This window comes from Plecotus auritus, assembly GCF_963455305.1.
Source record: "Plecotus auritus genome assembly, chromosome: X".
Classification (NCBI taxonomy): Eukaryota; Metazoa; Chordata; class Mammalia; order Chiroptera; family Vespertilionidae; genus Plecotus; species Plecotus auritus.
The window spans coordinates 128,185,002-128,198,161 of NC_137784.1; the positions used below are offsets into that span (position 1 = coordinate 128,185,002).

Consider the following 13,160-nt stretch of genomic DNA (forward strand, 5'->3'; position numbering starts at 1 on the left):
GTGGAACTGACCACATCCTGTGCTGAGTGCCTCTCCTTAGCTGTCTCCACCTTCTTCCTTGAGCTCCCCAAAGACTCCATCTGATGGACGAGGCATCTGCATCGCCAGCCCTTTCCATAGGGCCTGGCCGCTGACTGCTTGGGGATAGGAAGAAGGAGCCAACACTCTCTGCTCTCCCACCATCCCTGTCAGTGGGGTTCCAGGGCCCCAGGGGACATTGGGGAGAGGTCAGCCCACAGACCATGAACACGGAGGGCTGATGCATGATGCTTATTGACATTCACACTTGTGGGTTTCCCCAGGCCATGTGAGGCCCACGGATCTCTGGGGAGATGGAGTTCTCCTGCCTCTCCTTCCATCAGCCTTATGCAGGCTTTGTCTTAAATGCTGTCAAGACACTGGAGACTTGTTGGCAACCCTTGTGAGCAGCCAGGGGAACTGGCTCTTCACCAGGTGAAAGGAGCTGGTGTGGGACCTCAACCACTGAAGGGGTGAACGAATGGGCCCAGGATGCCATGGGTAGTGGGAGTGGGGCAGGTGTGTGAAGTGAAACCCCAGGCAGATTCAGGCCCTGCTCCTGAAAGATAGAAGTATAAATGAGGAATGATCACTGGCAAGGTGTGACACCCTGAGTGCAGCTCACACCCCTCCAAGAGTACCCCCAGGACCTTGCTCAGGAGTTTGGGGCTTGTTTTCTTTTAAACCTGTGGTGGTGGGGCTGTGGTTTCTGTAAGCATCACACCTTCAAAGGGGCTCAAGCTGGGGTTCCGTGGGCCAAGTTCCTACGACCTGGGGGAACCCTTCTGTCCACACTGGGTCTCAGTTCCCATTGGTGACCTGAGAGGCAGGGACAGGTCCAAATCTGCATGTGGTGTTGCCTGTGTGCACGCATGTGTGTTTATATGTGAGCATGCATGTGTGTGTGCGTGACAGACCAGGGGAGGCTGCACAGCACACATAGAGGGTCGGGTGGCCTCCAGACTCAGGCTGTCTGCCTGACTTCACACACCTGCCCCACCCCCACTGCCCATGGCTTCCGGGGCCCGTTTGCTCACCCCTCAGTAGTTGAGGTCCCACACCAGCTCCTTTCTCCTGGTGAAGAGCTTGGGACCTGATTGCCTGTGGGTTCCCCTGTGCGAGCTGCCCACAGCAGTCAGGCTGGGACCTGCCCGTTATTGGACCAGGCTCTGTCCTCTTCTTTTCCTTTTCTCCCCTGGCCTCACCCAGAATTCCCTGAACAGAGTTTGTCACATTGGAAGTGCTCAGTCAGAGGGACCCAGCTCACTCCGTATCCCTTTGGTGAAATCAGCTTAGCCTCTCGTGGGCGTAACTTTGAAGAACTGTTTCCTCTCACAGGAAGCTTTTGGTTTATGGAAGGAAAAACATCTCAGTGCTTCTCTCATGGTGCACGGGGCTCCTTGACATTGGGGAAACTTCGCATTGCCCAGAAAACGTGGCTCCTGAGGAGGTTGCGGAACTGAAAAAGCAGGCTGTACTGACCAACCTGAAGCAGACGTACCTGACTGCACTTTCAAACCCCAGGTGGTTACTGGAGCACATACCCAGGAAAGGCCAGTTTTCAACAAGAAAACATTCAGACCATTTCACCCCTTCCACAACCTCAGCTCCTCTTTTCATGAACTGAAGCCATCCCCTCTGACCAAGGCCCTGTCCTTCCTGAGTGCCCTGAGACAAATATGAGGAGGAACCACCACTGCAGACCCATGCCAGGCCTTTTCCCAGGGCTGACAGCAGCACAGATTGTGTTCAGGGCACCCATTGTCTGGAGTGTGGTATCCTCCTTCCTGCCCAAGCTACTCATGTTCACTCGTGGAGTGCCTGGGACCTTTCCCTTCTGCTGAACGGAGAATGAATACTGCAGGCCATGTCCACCATCTCTCTGAGACCTCCAAGGTGGACTTGAGGACATACCACATTGACTATCATGCCCGAGTGACCCAGTTGTGCCAGCAGAGGCTATGCCAGCTGGTCCTTGTTTTTACTGGTTTGGGAGGTACTATCATCCTGCCTCAAGTCCCACACTTTGAATACCACCATTGCCTGGGACACCTCCCATTGTTGCTCTGAATCCAGCACCTTCAGGACAATGTCCTCACCTCCCTTCGCCACTCCTCAGGAAGAAGTCTAGAAACAACCCAAATCCACAGGCCCAGCATGAGGCTTCCAGGTGCTGCTGGCAGGAACAGGCACACTGGGGACACTTATGGAACTGGCCAAACCTCAAGCATACTTCAAGGTGTGCTAGGGGGCTTCCTGAGCCCTAACTCGGGTCCTTACCTCATATCCTGGGAGAGTCCTGAAGCCCTTCTTTTCGCTCCTGGAGCCTGACCCCTCAGCCCTCAGGGGGTGGAGTCCCCTCTTCTCCCCGCAGGATCCTCACCGTTACCCTTGGCTGGAGCTGGAACCTCCTCTCTGTCAACCTGAGATGCCCGAGTCAGGAAGAAAGCATGTGGTCATCGACCGGCTGCCTCCCAGGGTTCACAGTAGGGGTAACATGGGGCATCTCTGTTGTGGGGTCCCGGGTCCCTCAGTCTTCCTTTGCATGTTCACCTTGACTCTGGGCAAGACCCGGGTCCTCCCCTCTGCTGCATATATTGTTCCCCCTGAATTCCCAGGGCGGACATCAGGTCTGGGCTTCTGTGGTTCCACTCTGCACGGTCATCCACCACAGTGCCTCCCAAGAGTTTCAGCAGGGCAGACTTCTGTGGACTCCCCTCTGCTTACGGTTCCTGGATTCGTCAGTCCTCCTTTGGGGTACTCCTTGACCCTTCCCTCTGCCCATCTGAGACCCTGCTCCTTACACCAAACCCCAGAGCCTGTCAGACCTGGATGCAGAAGCCAGGAAAAGCACCTTGACTCTGGGCACTGCCTCTGCATCCCATCTGTGGACCTGAGGCCCTACACTTTTTATCAAGTTTCCACTCTCACTCAGACCTGAATGCTGAAGTCAGGAGACACCACATGCGGTCACCCTCCCTGGGGCCTTCCAAGCCTGAGAGCAAGGTGGGGTTCTGTGTGGCCTCTACATTGGGAGTCTGGGTCCCCGCAGTCCTGACACAGGGTCCTCACCTTGACGCTGGTAGGCCCTGGGTCCTTCCTCTGCCGACCTGGGGCTTGTTTGTTATACGAAATCCCACAGGCTCCTAGACCCTGATTTGAAGGCATCTAATGCCACTTGAGTCTGGGCAGTACCTCTGCCCTCCCCTCTGTGGACCTGAGTTTCTACACCTTATACCAAGTCCTGAGTCTCACTCAGTCCTGGATACAGAAGTCAGGAAAGTCTGCACTTGGTCTTTTACCAGGGAACATCCCAAGGCTGATAGCAGGGTAGGTTTTTATGGGGTCCCCTAAAAAACCTGGGGTCCAGGGTGCCCTCGGTGGTCCTGTGGCTGTGCTCCTTACAGTGAACCCCAGCGTATCTCAAACCTGCATGAAGAAGACAGGAGACACCTCAAGGGGTCATCTGACATGGGGTCTCCCATGTCTTGTAGCAGGGGGAGGGTTTTTATGGGGTCCCCTACATTGTGGGGTCCAGGGTCCCGTCTGTTCTCCTTCAGCGGACCTGTGGCTCTGCTCTTTACACCGAACCCCATAGTGTCACAGACCTGATGCAGAAGTCACCCCACCCTGTAGTCACCCCGCCCACTGGTCCTCCCTGGATTGATGATTCTGGTGTCCAAGGTCCCCCAATCTTCTTCAGGGTTCTCAACTTAACAGCAGCAGGATCTGGGTCCCCCCTCTGCTGCCTGAAGTCATGCTCCTATGAAACCCACAGTGTATCTCAGACAGAATGCAGAACTCACAAAGCACAATGTGTGAGATCACCCCTCCCCCACCCCCAGGAGGCCTGCCGGATGGACACTGTTCTGGGGTCCAGGGCCCCCAATCTCCCTTAGGGTGCTCAACTTGACAGCAACAGGATTTGGGGTCCCCCCTCTGCTGCCTGTATCCCTGTTCCTCCTACCACACCCCCATTGTCTCTCAGACCGAATGCAGAACTCACAAAGCACAATGTGTGAGGTCACCCCTCCCCCACCCCCAGGAGGCCTGCCAGATGGACACTGTTCTGGGGTCCAGGGCCCCCAATCTCCCTCAGGGTCCCCACACTGACTCCGGCCACGTCCTGGACACCCTCTGTGGACCTGAGACTCGGCCATGACACGGAGCTCCCCCCAGTGTCTCAACCCGGAAGATGCGGAAGTCAGTCCTCGCCGCTGGTGGTCACCCCGCACCTTGGGGCTCCCAGGACTGACTGCTCTAGGGCCCAGAGTCACCTTGTCTTCCCCCACGGCCGTCACCATGAGGCCTGCAGGTCCTGGGACCCTCCCTCTGTGAACCGGGAGGAGGGACCCCTACATGGCGGCCCTCAACCCCGAGACCCCAGGGGAGGTCTGTGGGCCTCACTCCCCAGGGCTCCCGGCAGGGGCTGAACTAGATCCCAGGGGACCTCCGTCTGGTCCTCACCCTGATTCCAGGCAGAGTCTGGGCTCCGCCGACCTGAGATTGCCCCCCTCGGCGGTTGTCCCCTCTACCGGCCCGAAGCCGGCCTTCTAAAGATGGCGCTCAGCTCCCTCAGGCTTCTCAGGCGGAAGTCAATGACATCACTTCCGGAAAACAATTCTGGGGTAGTGGAGGACTTCTAACAGGGCCGGGGTTCCGCTCCCAGTGTGCCCAGCAGCACTGTCTGGTCCCCACCTGGGCTGGATGGCCTGGGACCCCACCCTGTGCTGACCTGGGTCTGTGCCCCTCAGGCCAAGTGTCGCCTCCCCCAGGTCCCTCTAGGAGGTGGGGCGGGAGTGCACAGCCTGACAACTCTGCCTGAGGTACCCCGATCTGACAGGAGCACCAGAGCTGGGTTCCGGGGTGGTCCCTCTGTTGTGGGGCGGGTAGAGCCCTCAGTGCTTACTTGGAGGGTCTTCACAACCCTGGCGTAGACCACTGTGGTCACATCGCAGTTCCTAGAGGGGGCGCTGCACAGCCAAGGTCCCTGGGGAGCATCAGAGGAGAAGCCCCCTTTCTCACAGTGTCTCTCTACTAGGCAACCAGACTTTTGAAACATTTTGTTCTAAAAGAATTGTTTTCTACATGGAAAACGATGAGCAGCAGGAAATGAAGGTGGAAGGGGGTTCTGCTCTTTTGAAGTTCTCTAATTTTTTATAGTCCAGATGACTGATTTTTGTTTTTTCAAACCCTCAATCGGAGCCAGGAATAAATTTTACATCTTGCCAAGTTTCAGGATTACATTCATACCCACCCTTATTCTGCCTGATTTACTCTGATCTTGACACTCTATTTCTAGTCCTGTCTGCATCTTTTATTAAAATGACTAGAGGCCCAATGCATGAAATTCGTGCAAGGGGCTCGGCCCTCACAGCCCCAGCTATCTTGGTTGGCCCTCGCAGCCCCTCGCAGGCTCTGCCAGCTCTTGCAGCCCGGCTTTGTCCAGAAGGTCATCTGGGCGGTCATTCTGCTGTTAGGTCTAATTAGCATATTAGCTCTTTATTATATAGCATTAGTTTGAAAAGTTCTGCCTCACCCACTAAGGTGATTTCAGGTGGTTATTAATACAGACTCTGAAGCCCTATTGGCTTTTTCCTCCCTTTTACTCATACTGTGCTGGTATTACCCGAGAGTTAGTAGTATCTGTGGCCTGATATGTTGCCTCTGATTTCCACGATGCAGTAGAGGTAGAAGTTTACACTTTTCCTACTTCCCATCCAGTCATCTGCATCTATGCGGGCTATGGATCCTCCCAACTTCCCACTACCTCCACCCCAAACACAAGTAACAGCTCACCACATTCTTCAGTCTTCCCCAGGAGTTTCTTCTGTTTTATTGTTTAGATTACATCTTTAATATGTATATTTTATTTTTTTCTCCTCTTCTTTTGTCTCTTTGGTTCTTTTTCGTGTTTTTTTTTTCTGATATGTATATTTTACAATTTCATTCTCCCTCTATAGTTTGCCAGTGTTGATTTTGGGGACAGAATGCAGAAGCCCAAGATGGTCAGTCATTTTGGCCCTAAACTTAAGGCAATAGATCTATAAATCTGTAAAACCATTTAAAAAGAAAGGATGATTGCTATCTTTACAATATTCTGTTCTTCAATGTATATGGTATACTGCTCTATTTATTTGGGAACTCGTTAACTTGAATCTATCAGTATACTTGTATAATTGCCCCCCTTCTCATGGGGTTTCTTTATCAGCTCAGCTATCACTGTGGGTTCTAAAAGTTAGCTACTACTGAAGAAGCTGAGCAGAACAGGGATTTGGGGAGGTGTTGTGGGATTGTGGTTGTCTGTCTACATTTCCCTTGTCCAATGCACTTTTTTTTCTAAATATATTTTTATTGATTTCAGAGAGAAAGGGAGAGGGAGAGAGATAGAAACATCAATGATGAGAGAGAATCATTGATTGGCTGCCTCCCGCACATCCCCCCCCCCCCCCCCACATTGGGGATCGAGCCCACAACCTGGGCATGTGCCCTTTACCAAAATTGAACCTGGGACCCTTCAGTCTGCAGGCTGACACTCTACCTACTGAGCCAAACCAGCTAGGGCTGATTTCACTGTTTAATCCTTACTCATAGTAATCTTTCTCTGCCCCTGACACATCCTGGGCCCAGCAGCGCCCCCTCCAGCATCTGTCCTGGTACTGCAGTGATCTCTGCAAGAGTTGTGAGGCCCTCCTGAGTGAGGACTTTGGGGTCCACTGGTCTCAGAACAGAGGGTACTATAGAATCCAACTCCTAGTGTTCCTGTCAGCTCTACAGGACCCTGGGTTGGACTCCCAGGATGAGCAATGCCCCCTGCCTCCACATGCCTGGGAAAATCTGTGGGAGTCAAAGCCTTGGTCTGAAGGACACAGACTCAGATAGCAGAGGGCAAAGGCCTAGGTCTTGCTGAGTCCAGGTGGGAATCATGAGGACTTCACCCCTGCCCCAACCAAGCTCTGTTCAGATTATGCTAAGGACTTAGGTGGTCAAGGCATGCAGGGGAGAGTCACCATGCCTAATGAGTCTTTGGGTATAGTCTGAACATGCAGTATGCAGAGCGAAAGAGGGGTGTCATGGAGATACTACTGTTGGCTGGGGAACACTGGCATCTGGACCTAACATTTCCTAGTTGCAGACTCTGGGCCTGTTACTTGACCTCTCTGAGGTTCTATTTACTCATGGGGATAATAGTAGTTGCACCTGCTTCATGGGGTCCTGAGGATTCAATGGATGTACATTAGGTAGCAAAGTACCTGATACTTAAATCATAGCTACTGTGTTTTGTCTAACAACTAATCTGAAATCTACTGAGCTTTCAAAATGATAAATCCGTGGCCTTTGGCTCCCACAGAAAATAATCTGTCACCAGCAAATGGTGTACTTCCTTGATGGTTGATGTGAAGCATGGGCTGAAAAGCCACACAATTTAAATGCTCATTAAACTGCACAGGCAGCTAGAGTGAGCTAGACAGAAATCACAGACTATTTTATTTCATAAGCAATACCCAGCCACTGACGTGACCAGGCAATGCCTTGGAACCACCAAATAGCCAATTTCAGCTTTAAGATTGTCTTAGAACCACAGAACACTTTTGTAAGGCTCTTGAGCTGTAACAATGGCAGAACTGCATTCACACTGTACCAGAAGACTCATTAGGGATGTTCACCCACTACCACATTTCTCAGCCACTTGTGGTAGCTAGCAGTTTCCTTCCCTCTGGATCAGAACAATTTCAGTGTCCTGGACCATATCTAAAGCAAAAGCCATACAGAGTGCATAGAAAATGAGGAACCAGTTTATTGAACAGCTAAAGGGAGCAAAAATAGTGGGCTGATCTACACTTGTTACACACCAAGCAGGAAAGTCTACACAATTCCAAATGTCTCCCTTCCCCCAAGACAGAACAGTCTGGCTGGAGGCCAGGGCGCAACTGGAGTCACATATGTGGTAGACATCAGTAGAGCTCAGTTTAGACAAGTTAGCAGATGCCCACCTTAAACCGTCCACTCTTCTCCTGGGTGAGAATGCCAGTGTCCCTTTACCCTCCTTTTAAAAAATTCCCCACTTGTTACCCGGCAGAAGGCTGTTACCTATAGGATCTGCTTTGACTCATGGTTTTACCATCAGCTCTTGGAGCAACTGCTTTCTTAGTTAAAAGCACAAGCCCAGCCAGAAGCGTTCTTGTTGAAGGCAGACAGAAAGCCTCAGATCTTCTCATATACACAATTCTACTGGTTGTTCCTAGTCTCAGCAACTTTGTCCAGTGTTCTAGTTTTAAGTCATGCTTGATAGTTTTCTGGCAAGCCAATATTCCCAGACTGTTAGAAAAGCACAGATCATTTCTTGTTTTATTTTGGCTGTTCTGGCAGTAGCAGCTACTATGTATGTGCAGAAATTCAAGGGGAAATGGTGATGTCCTGTTAAGGGGTGACACCACAGTGGGTGGGACAGGTGCACCACCGACTTCTACTTCTGCAACAGAAGATGTATGTCTCCAGTACAAGCTTGTAAAAAAATACTTTAACAGAATATACTGTACAGAACTAGGATTTAACACGGTATATTACAATGCTAAAATATTTGTATAAATACTATACAAGCACGGAGTCACTCCATTAGAAAGGGCTCACTGATAGGGCCATTAAAAATTGCTGTCAGCATGCCCAAAGAGAAACTACTTCCACAGCAGGAACACAAACAGTAATGATTGTGTGGATACACACATGGTGCCAGAGAGGATTATTTACAGTTTCCTACTGACTACACCACAACAGAAGAATCTGAGCTAAGCAGCAAGGCTGGCTGGGCTTAAAAATACATTTTCAAATAACACTTTTGATAGGCATTTTAGCACTTTGAAAACCAGCTCTGTAGATGTTACTTCTCTGGCCTAATCAGCCATCGTCAATTGGTCAGAATCAGCTTCATCTCTCCCTCTCACACATGCTCCCTCCATTGCATCCACATCCATTGACACATCCCAAACCACACATGTTCCAGTCACCTGCCCCCTGTGTGTCCCATTGTGATGAGTCACTGGCAGGCATTGAGTGCAAACAAGGCATGAGATGGAAGTACCTGGAGCCTCAGCTCCAGTACCAGTTCTGGGGGATGAACAAAGAGGCAGAGGAAGGTAGAGGAGCGCATGCATCCCAGTGCGCTTATGTTCTGCCCTAGGAAGTGGTGTCTAATCTGGCATTTCAATGTTTAATTTGGGAGGTGGGAGGATGTATTTCCCAGGGCTTTGGGTGATAACTACCCTGGTCTTCTTTCGAAACAGAGGAGCAATTTTAGGAGGTTCAGGAACTGGGGTTTCCTCGGTTTCCTCATTATCTTCATGATGAAGATCATAGGAAATGTTTCCATATTCTCTCAAAAATGGGAAGATTTCAAGGAGAAACTGACAGAAATCTTTGCGAATACCAAACCACCCTGAAAAAGAAGAACGCAATCTTTCAAATACTAGCCTGAACTGAATTTCAAATTATTTTTCCATCCTGAATGAGTTCATCCTGATGTCTTAGAAATGAAGATTGAGCAAGGCCTAAATATCCACTAAGGACAAGAAGTCAGATCTGAGCGTCATGGTTTTCCAAGTGGGGCTCCCACACCAGCTGTGATAGTGTCCCTGGGGTCTTGGTAGGGATACAATTTTGGCCCAACCCAGACTGAGTCAGAATCATAAGTTGGGACAGTCTGCTTGCACAGGCCCTCTCAATGATTCTGAGGGGTGCTCCAGTTTGAGTGCTTGCTCTAGTAAGTCTCAAATACCTGTGGAGTCTAGACTCTGTAGACATCCTCTAATCTTCCCTACCCAGGTTAAACTAATATATGACAAAGAGTGACATCCAAGGAAAGCATTTCTGTCATCCTCCAGAATCCAGGAGAAGAGCAGGCCTGGAAACATCCTGAGCTCATGGGGCCACCTCAAAACTGCTTCTCTGAGGTTCACTCTTCCTGTCTGTTTACCACAGGACCATCAGAGTAGGGCTGGCTCTCCTGGGGCACAACACCCTCCCTCATTGGCTTCCAGAAGGGCATGTTCAGGGACTACATGCAAAGGAGCTTTCAGTCTAGTGAGGAAGGGACCCTTTCCATAGATCACAGCACACAGCGAAGAGGAAAGAGAGCTAGCAGGGTACCACTGACAAGACCTGGTAATGTCAGGAATGACACTGGGGAAAACTAGGAGGAAATAGAACCTATAAGGACTCCTAGGAGTCAATGGGCAATGTGGATTTTTCTCTAATCCTAGGATCCCCTGAAAAGGAGGTACCTTGATTCTAATGTTGCAGTGGATGGGATGGGATCTGACAGGCCACCTGCCAGAGTCAGTCCTACTTCAAACTGGAGTGTACTGCTATGGAGGCTGTAGTACAGGGCAAGGAAAGCAAGGTTGACAGCATGCCCTTCCCTTGGAAGATTCCAGATTTTCCTCAGTGCTAGCTTTCCCATGCAAGCTCCTTAATTGGTGCACACACACACGTTAAGGATTTCTGAAATACTGAGTACATACAGTGGTTTCCTCCTTTCTGTCCAAATGTGGTTGCCATCAGAGTGATCAAGGAAAGCCAAAGGGGGACAAATATTGGGATACAGGAGAATGCATTGTGGCCGTCCAGTTTGTGAACCAGCAGGATCTAAAGAAAGAGAAAGAGCTGAGTTTCTTGGATACAGCATCTGAAAATGGACAATGTCTGAAGCCATAATGCTCCTCCCTCACCAGGTCTCATAAGGGGAAAGTTATCTCCACGAGAAACCATAGAAGCTCTCTACTTTGGGGAAAATAAAATCCATCCACCTGCAAAGTATCCAACAACAGCATTGTTAAGAGGACTTCCTCCTGGTGCTGGTTTTGAGGAGTCAACAGTGCCCATCCTATAACTCTCTACAGAATCATACATGAAATACAATATCCAACTTTCTTCCTAGAAGTAGACAAATTGATGCATACAGATGCATCATACCTAGAAAGATACATTTCTTATTGTCAGTACCTAGCCCTTCCCAAAGAAACAACATTCTGATTTTACTGTCATTCTCTCTTGGTGTACTCTCTAAGAGTTAGCTCATGGTGATATTTAGAAAGAGTGGATTGCTCTTATAGGTATGCAGGATGCTGTCATAGGAAAGGGTGGTTTTCAGGACCTCAGAAATTCTGCTGTCAAAAGCTTACCTCAAATGTAAGGAGAGGCACAACAATGGTCATCCAGCTCAGTGCCATTGTTATGTGTGTCCTGCGCTGTTCTGCAATCACATCCATGGATCGCAGGAACAGGACAGACCACACAATATAATAGAGAACCACCAGGCACAGAAAGGACATGAGAATCCACAGGGGGACACACACAACCTGAGGGAAGGAGAGAAAAAATGTCTTTATAGTATTCTAGTTTCTGCCCTAGAATCTGAGGGAAGGCATAGTCAACCCCTTGCTGGATCACTGTGGTGAAGACAGTACAAGCATGAACAAGGACAGCCTTACATGCTTGGAATGCTGTGAGGACACACAGAGTGCTCACTGTGGGACCTGCTACCTGCCCTGAAGTGCTCCACCGTGGATTACTCTTGGAGTGAACATCTTTGCAGCTGCTTTTCCTAAGGTATGATCTAACTCAGTCTGCACCTGCTCTGCCAACATCATCCTCATGCACACTCACCGCATCTCACCCTAATGTGCCCTTTTCACAGGCCATTTCTCCATCCTGCCAGAGGTACTTTAGCCAAAGACTGGGGAATGTGTGCCCTAGAAGCTTCAGCTGCCCAGGGTGCACAGGTCCTCTGCCAACTTACACACTGATGCTGGGAGGACTCTGCTACCTGGTCCCTGCCTCCTCTCCCATGTGGGTTCTGTGTCTGTTGCTGTCATACCACAAAGGCCCTGTTTCATGTCCATACAAGCCCACAGGCTAAGTTCTAGGGGGGGGGGGCTCATGATCTCTCCTCTGCCTGTACTGCCCCCTTGGACATGTCCGTTAGCCCTCTATCTTGTGTTATCAAACAGTAAACTTGTTTTCTTTGGTGTGCATTCTATGACTTTTCATGCATGCACATGTAGAATACAGGATAGCTCCTTGACCCCACAAAACTCCCTCATGCTGTCCCTTCACAGTGTCGCCTCCTTACTCTACCCATAAACCCTGGCAAACACTGATCTGTTCTCTATCACTATACTTTTGTCTTTTCAAAAACATGCTACAGATTAGCACATAGCATGTCACACTGTTGAGACTCCCTTCTTTAAATCAGTGGAATGTGTTTGAAATTCATCCAAGTTGTTGAGTGTATGAACAGGTTGTTCCTTTTCATTGCTGAGTTGTGTTCCACTGGATGGATATACCACAGTCTGTTCATCCAGTCACTCATGGAAAATTTGGGTATTTTCCTATTTTTGACTATCCCAAATATAGCTGCTATAAACATTTGTGCATGGGTTTCTGTGTGGCTGTACATTTTCACTTCTCTATGGAAAATACCCAGGGTTGGCACTGCTGAGTCACATGGTAACTCCATGTTTAACTTTATAAGAAATTGTCAAACTGTTTTTCCAGAGTGCCTATACAATTAGGCATTCCCCCCAGTAATGTGTGAGTGTCCATGTCCCTCTGCACTTGATAATTGTGTTAGCTTTGCCATTCTGATGTGTGTGTGTGTGTGTGTTGTGGTACCTCATCCTGGTTTTTATTACCTTTCCCTAATGGGTAACAGTGTCCTTTCCATGTGCTCATTCAGTATATGTATATCTTTTTTTGTGAATATTTTGTTCAAGTATTTTGTCAATTTTTAAATTAGGTTGTTTGGTTTTTATTTTTTAAGTTTTAAGAGTTCTTTAGAAGTTTTAGATACAAATTCCTGGTCAGACCTGTGCTTTGCAAATATTTTCTTTTAGCCTGTGGCCTGTCTTTTCATTAATTTCATTTTGCTTTCAAGCTTCTTTTATGGGCCATGTTATTGATGTTATTTCCAGAAACTCTTCACCTAATTCCAAGTCCCAAAGATTTTTTCCTATGTTTTCTTCTAACAGTTCTTTGGGTTTACTTTTATTTTTTTAGACCAATGACCTGAGTTGTATGATTTTTTAGTCCTCCTGAGTGGAGTTCCTCATCATAGGTTTTACTATAGAGTCTATGCACAGTCTCTT

At 49.1% G+C, this 13,160-nt stretch overlaps 2 protein-coding genes across 3 annotated transcripts in view; one reads left to right on the forward strand and one right to left on the reverse strand.

Moving 5' to 3' along the window:
- Positions 1–332: 332 nt before the first annotated feature.
- Positions 333–1,645, forward strand: LOC308240273 (EOLA-like protein; the record flags this gene model as incomplete). The annotated part of the gene is made up of 2 exons (XM_080653157.1): positions 333–421; positions 1,357–1,645. 2 exons carry the CDS (start codon positions 333–335, stop codon positions 1,643–1,645), a joined length of 378 nt encoding a protein of 125 aa, XP_080509283.1.
- A 6,147-nt stretch (positions 1,646–7,792) lies between these two features.
- Positions 7,793–13,160, reverse strand: part of TMEM185A (transmembrane protein 185A) — a 42,206-nt gene continuing 36,838 nt past the window's right edge. For both annotated transcript variants that reach the window (XM_080653868.1, XM_080653869.1), the window contains 3 exons: positions 11,196–11,372; positions 10,536–10,659; positions 7,793–9,451 (listed from right to left, as the gene is read on the reverse strand). In XM_080653868.1, the coding sequence (XP_080509994.1) occupies positions 9,207–9,451; positions 10,536–10,659; positions 11,196–11,372 (546 nt within the window). In that variant the 3' untranslated portion in view covers positions 7,793–9,206. The remainder of the gene's footprint in view (positions 9,452–10,535; positions 10,660–11,195; positions 11,373–13,160) is intronic.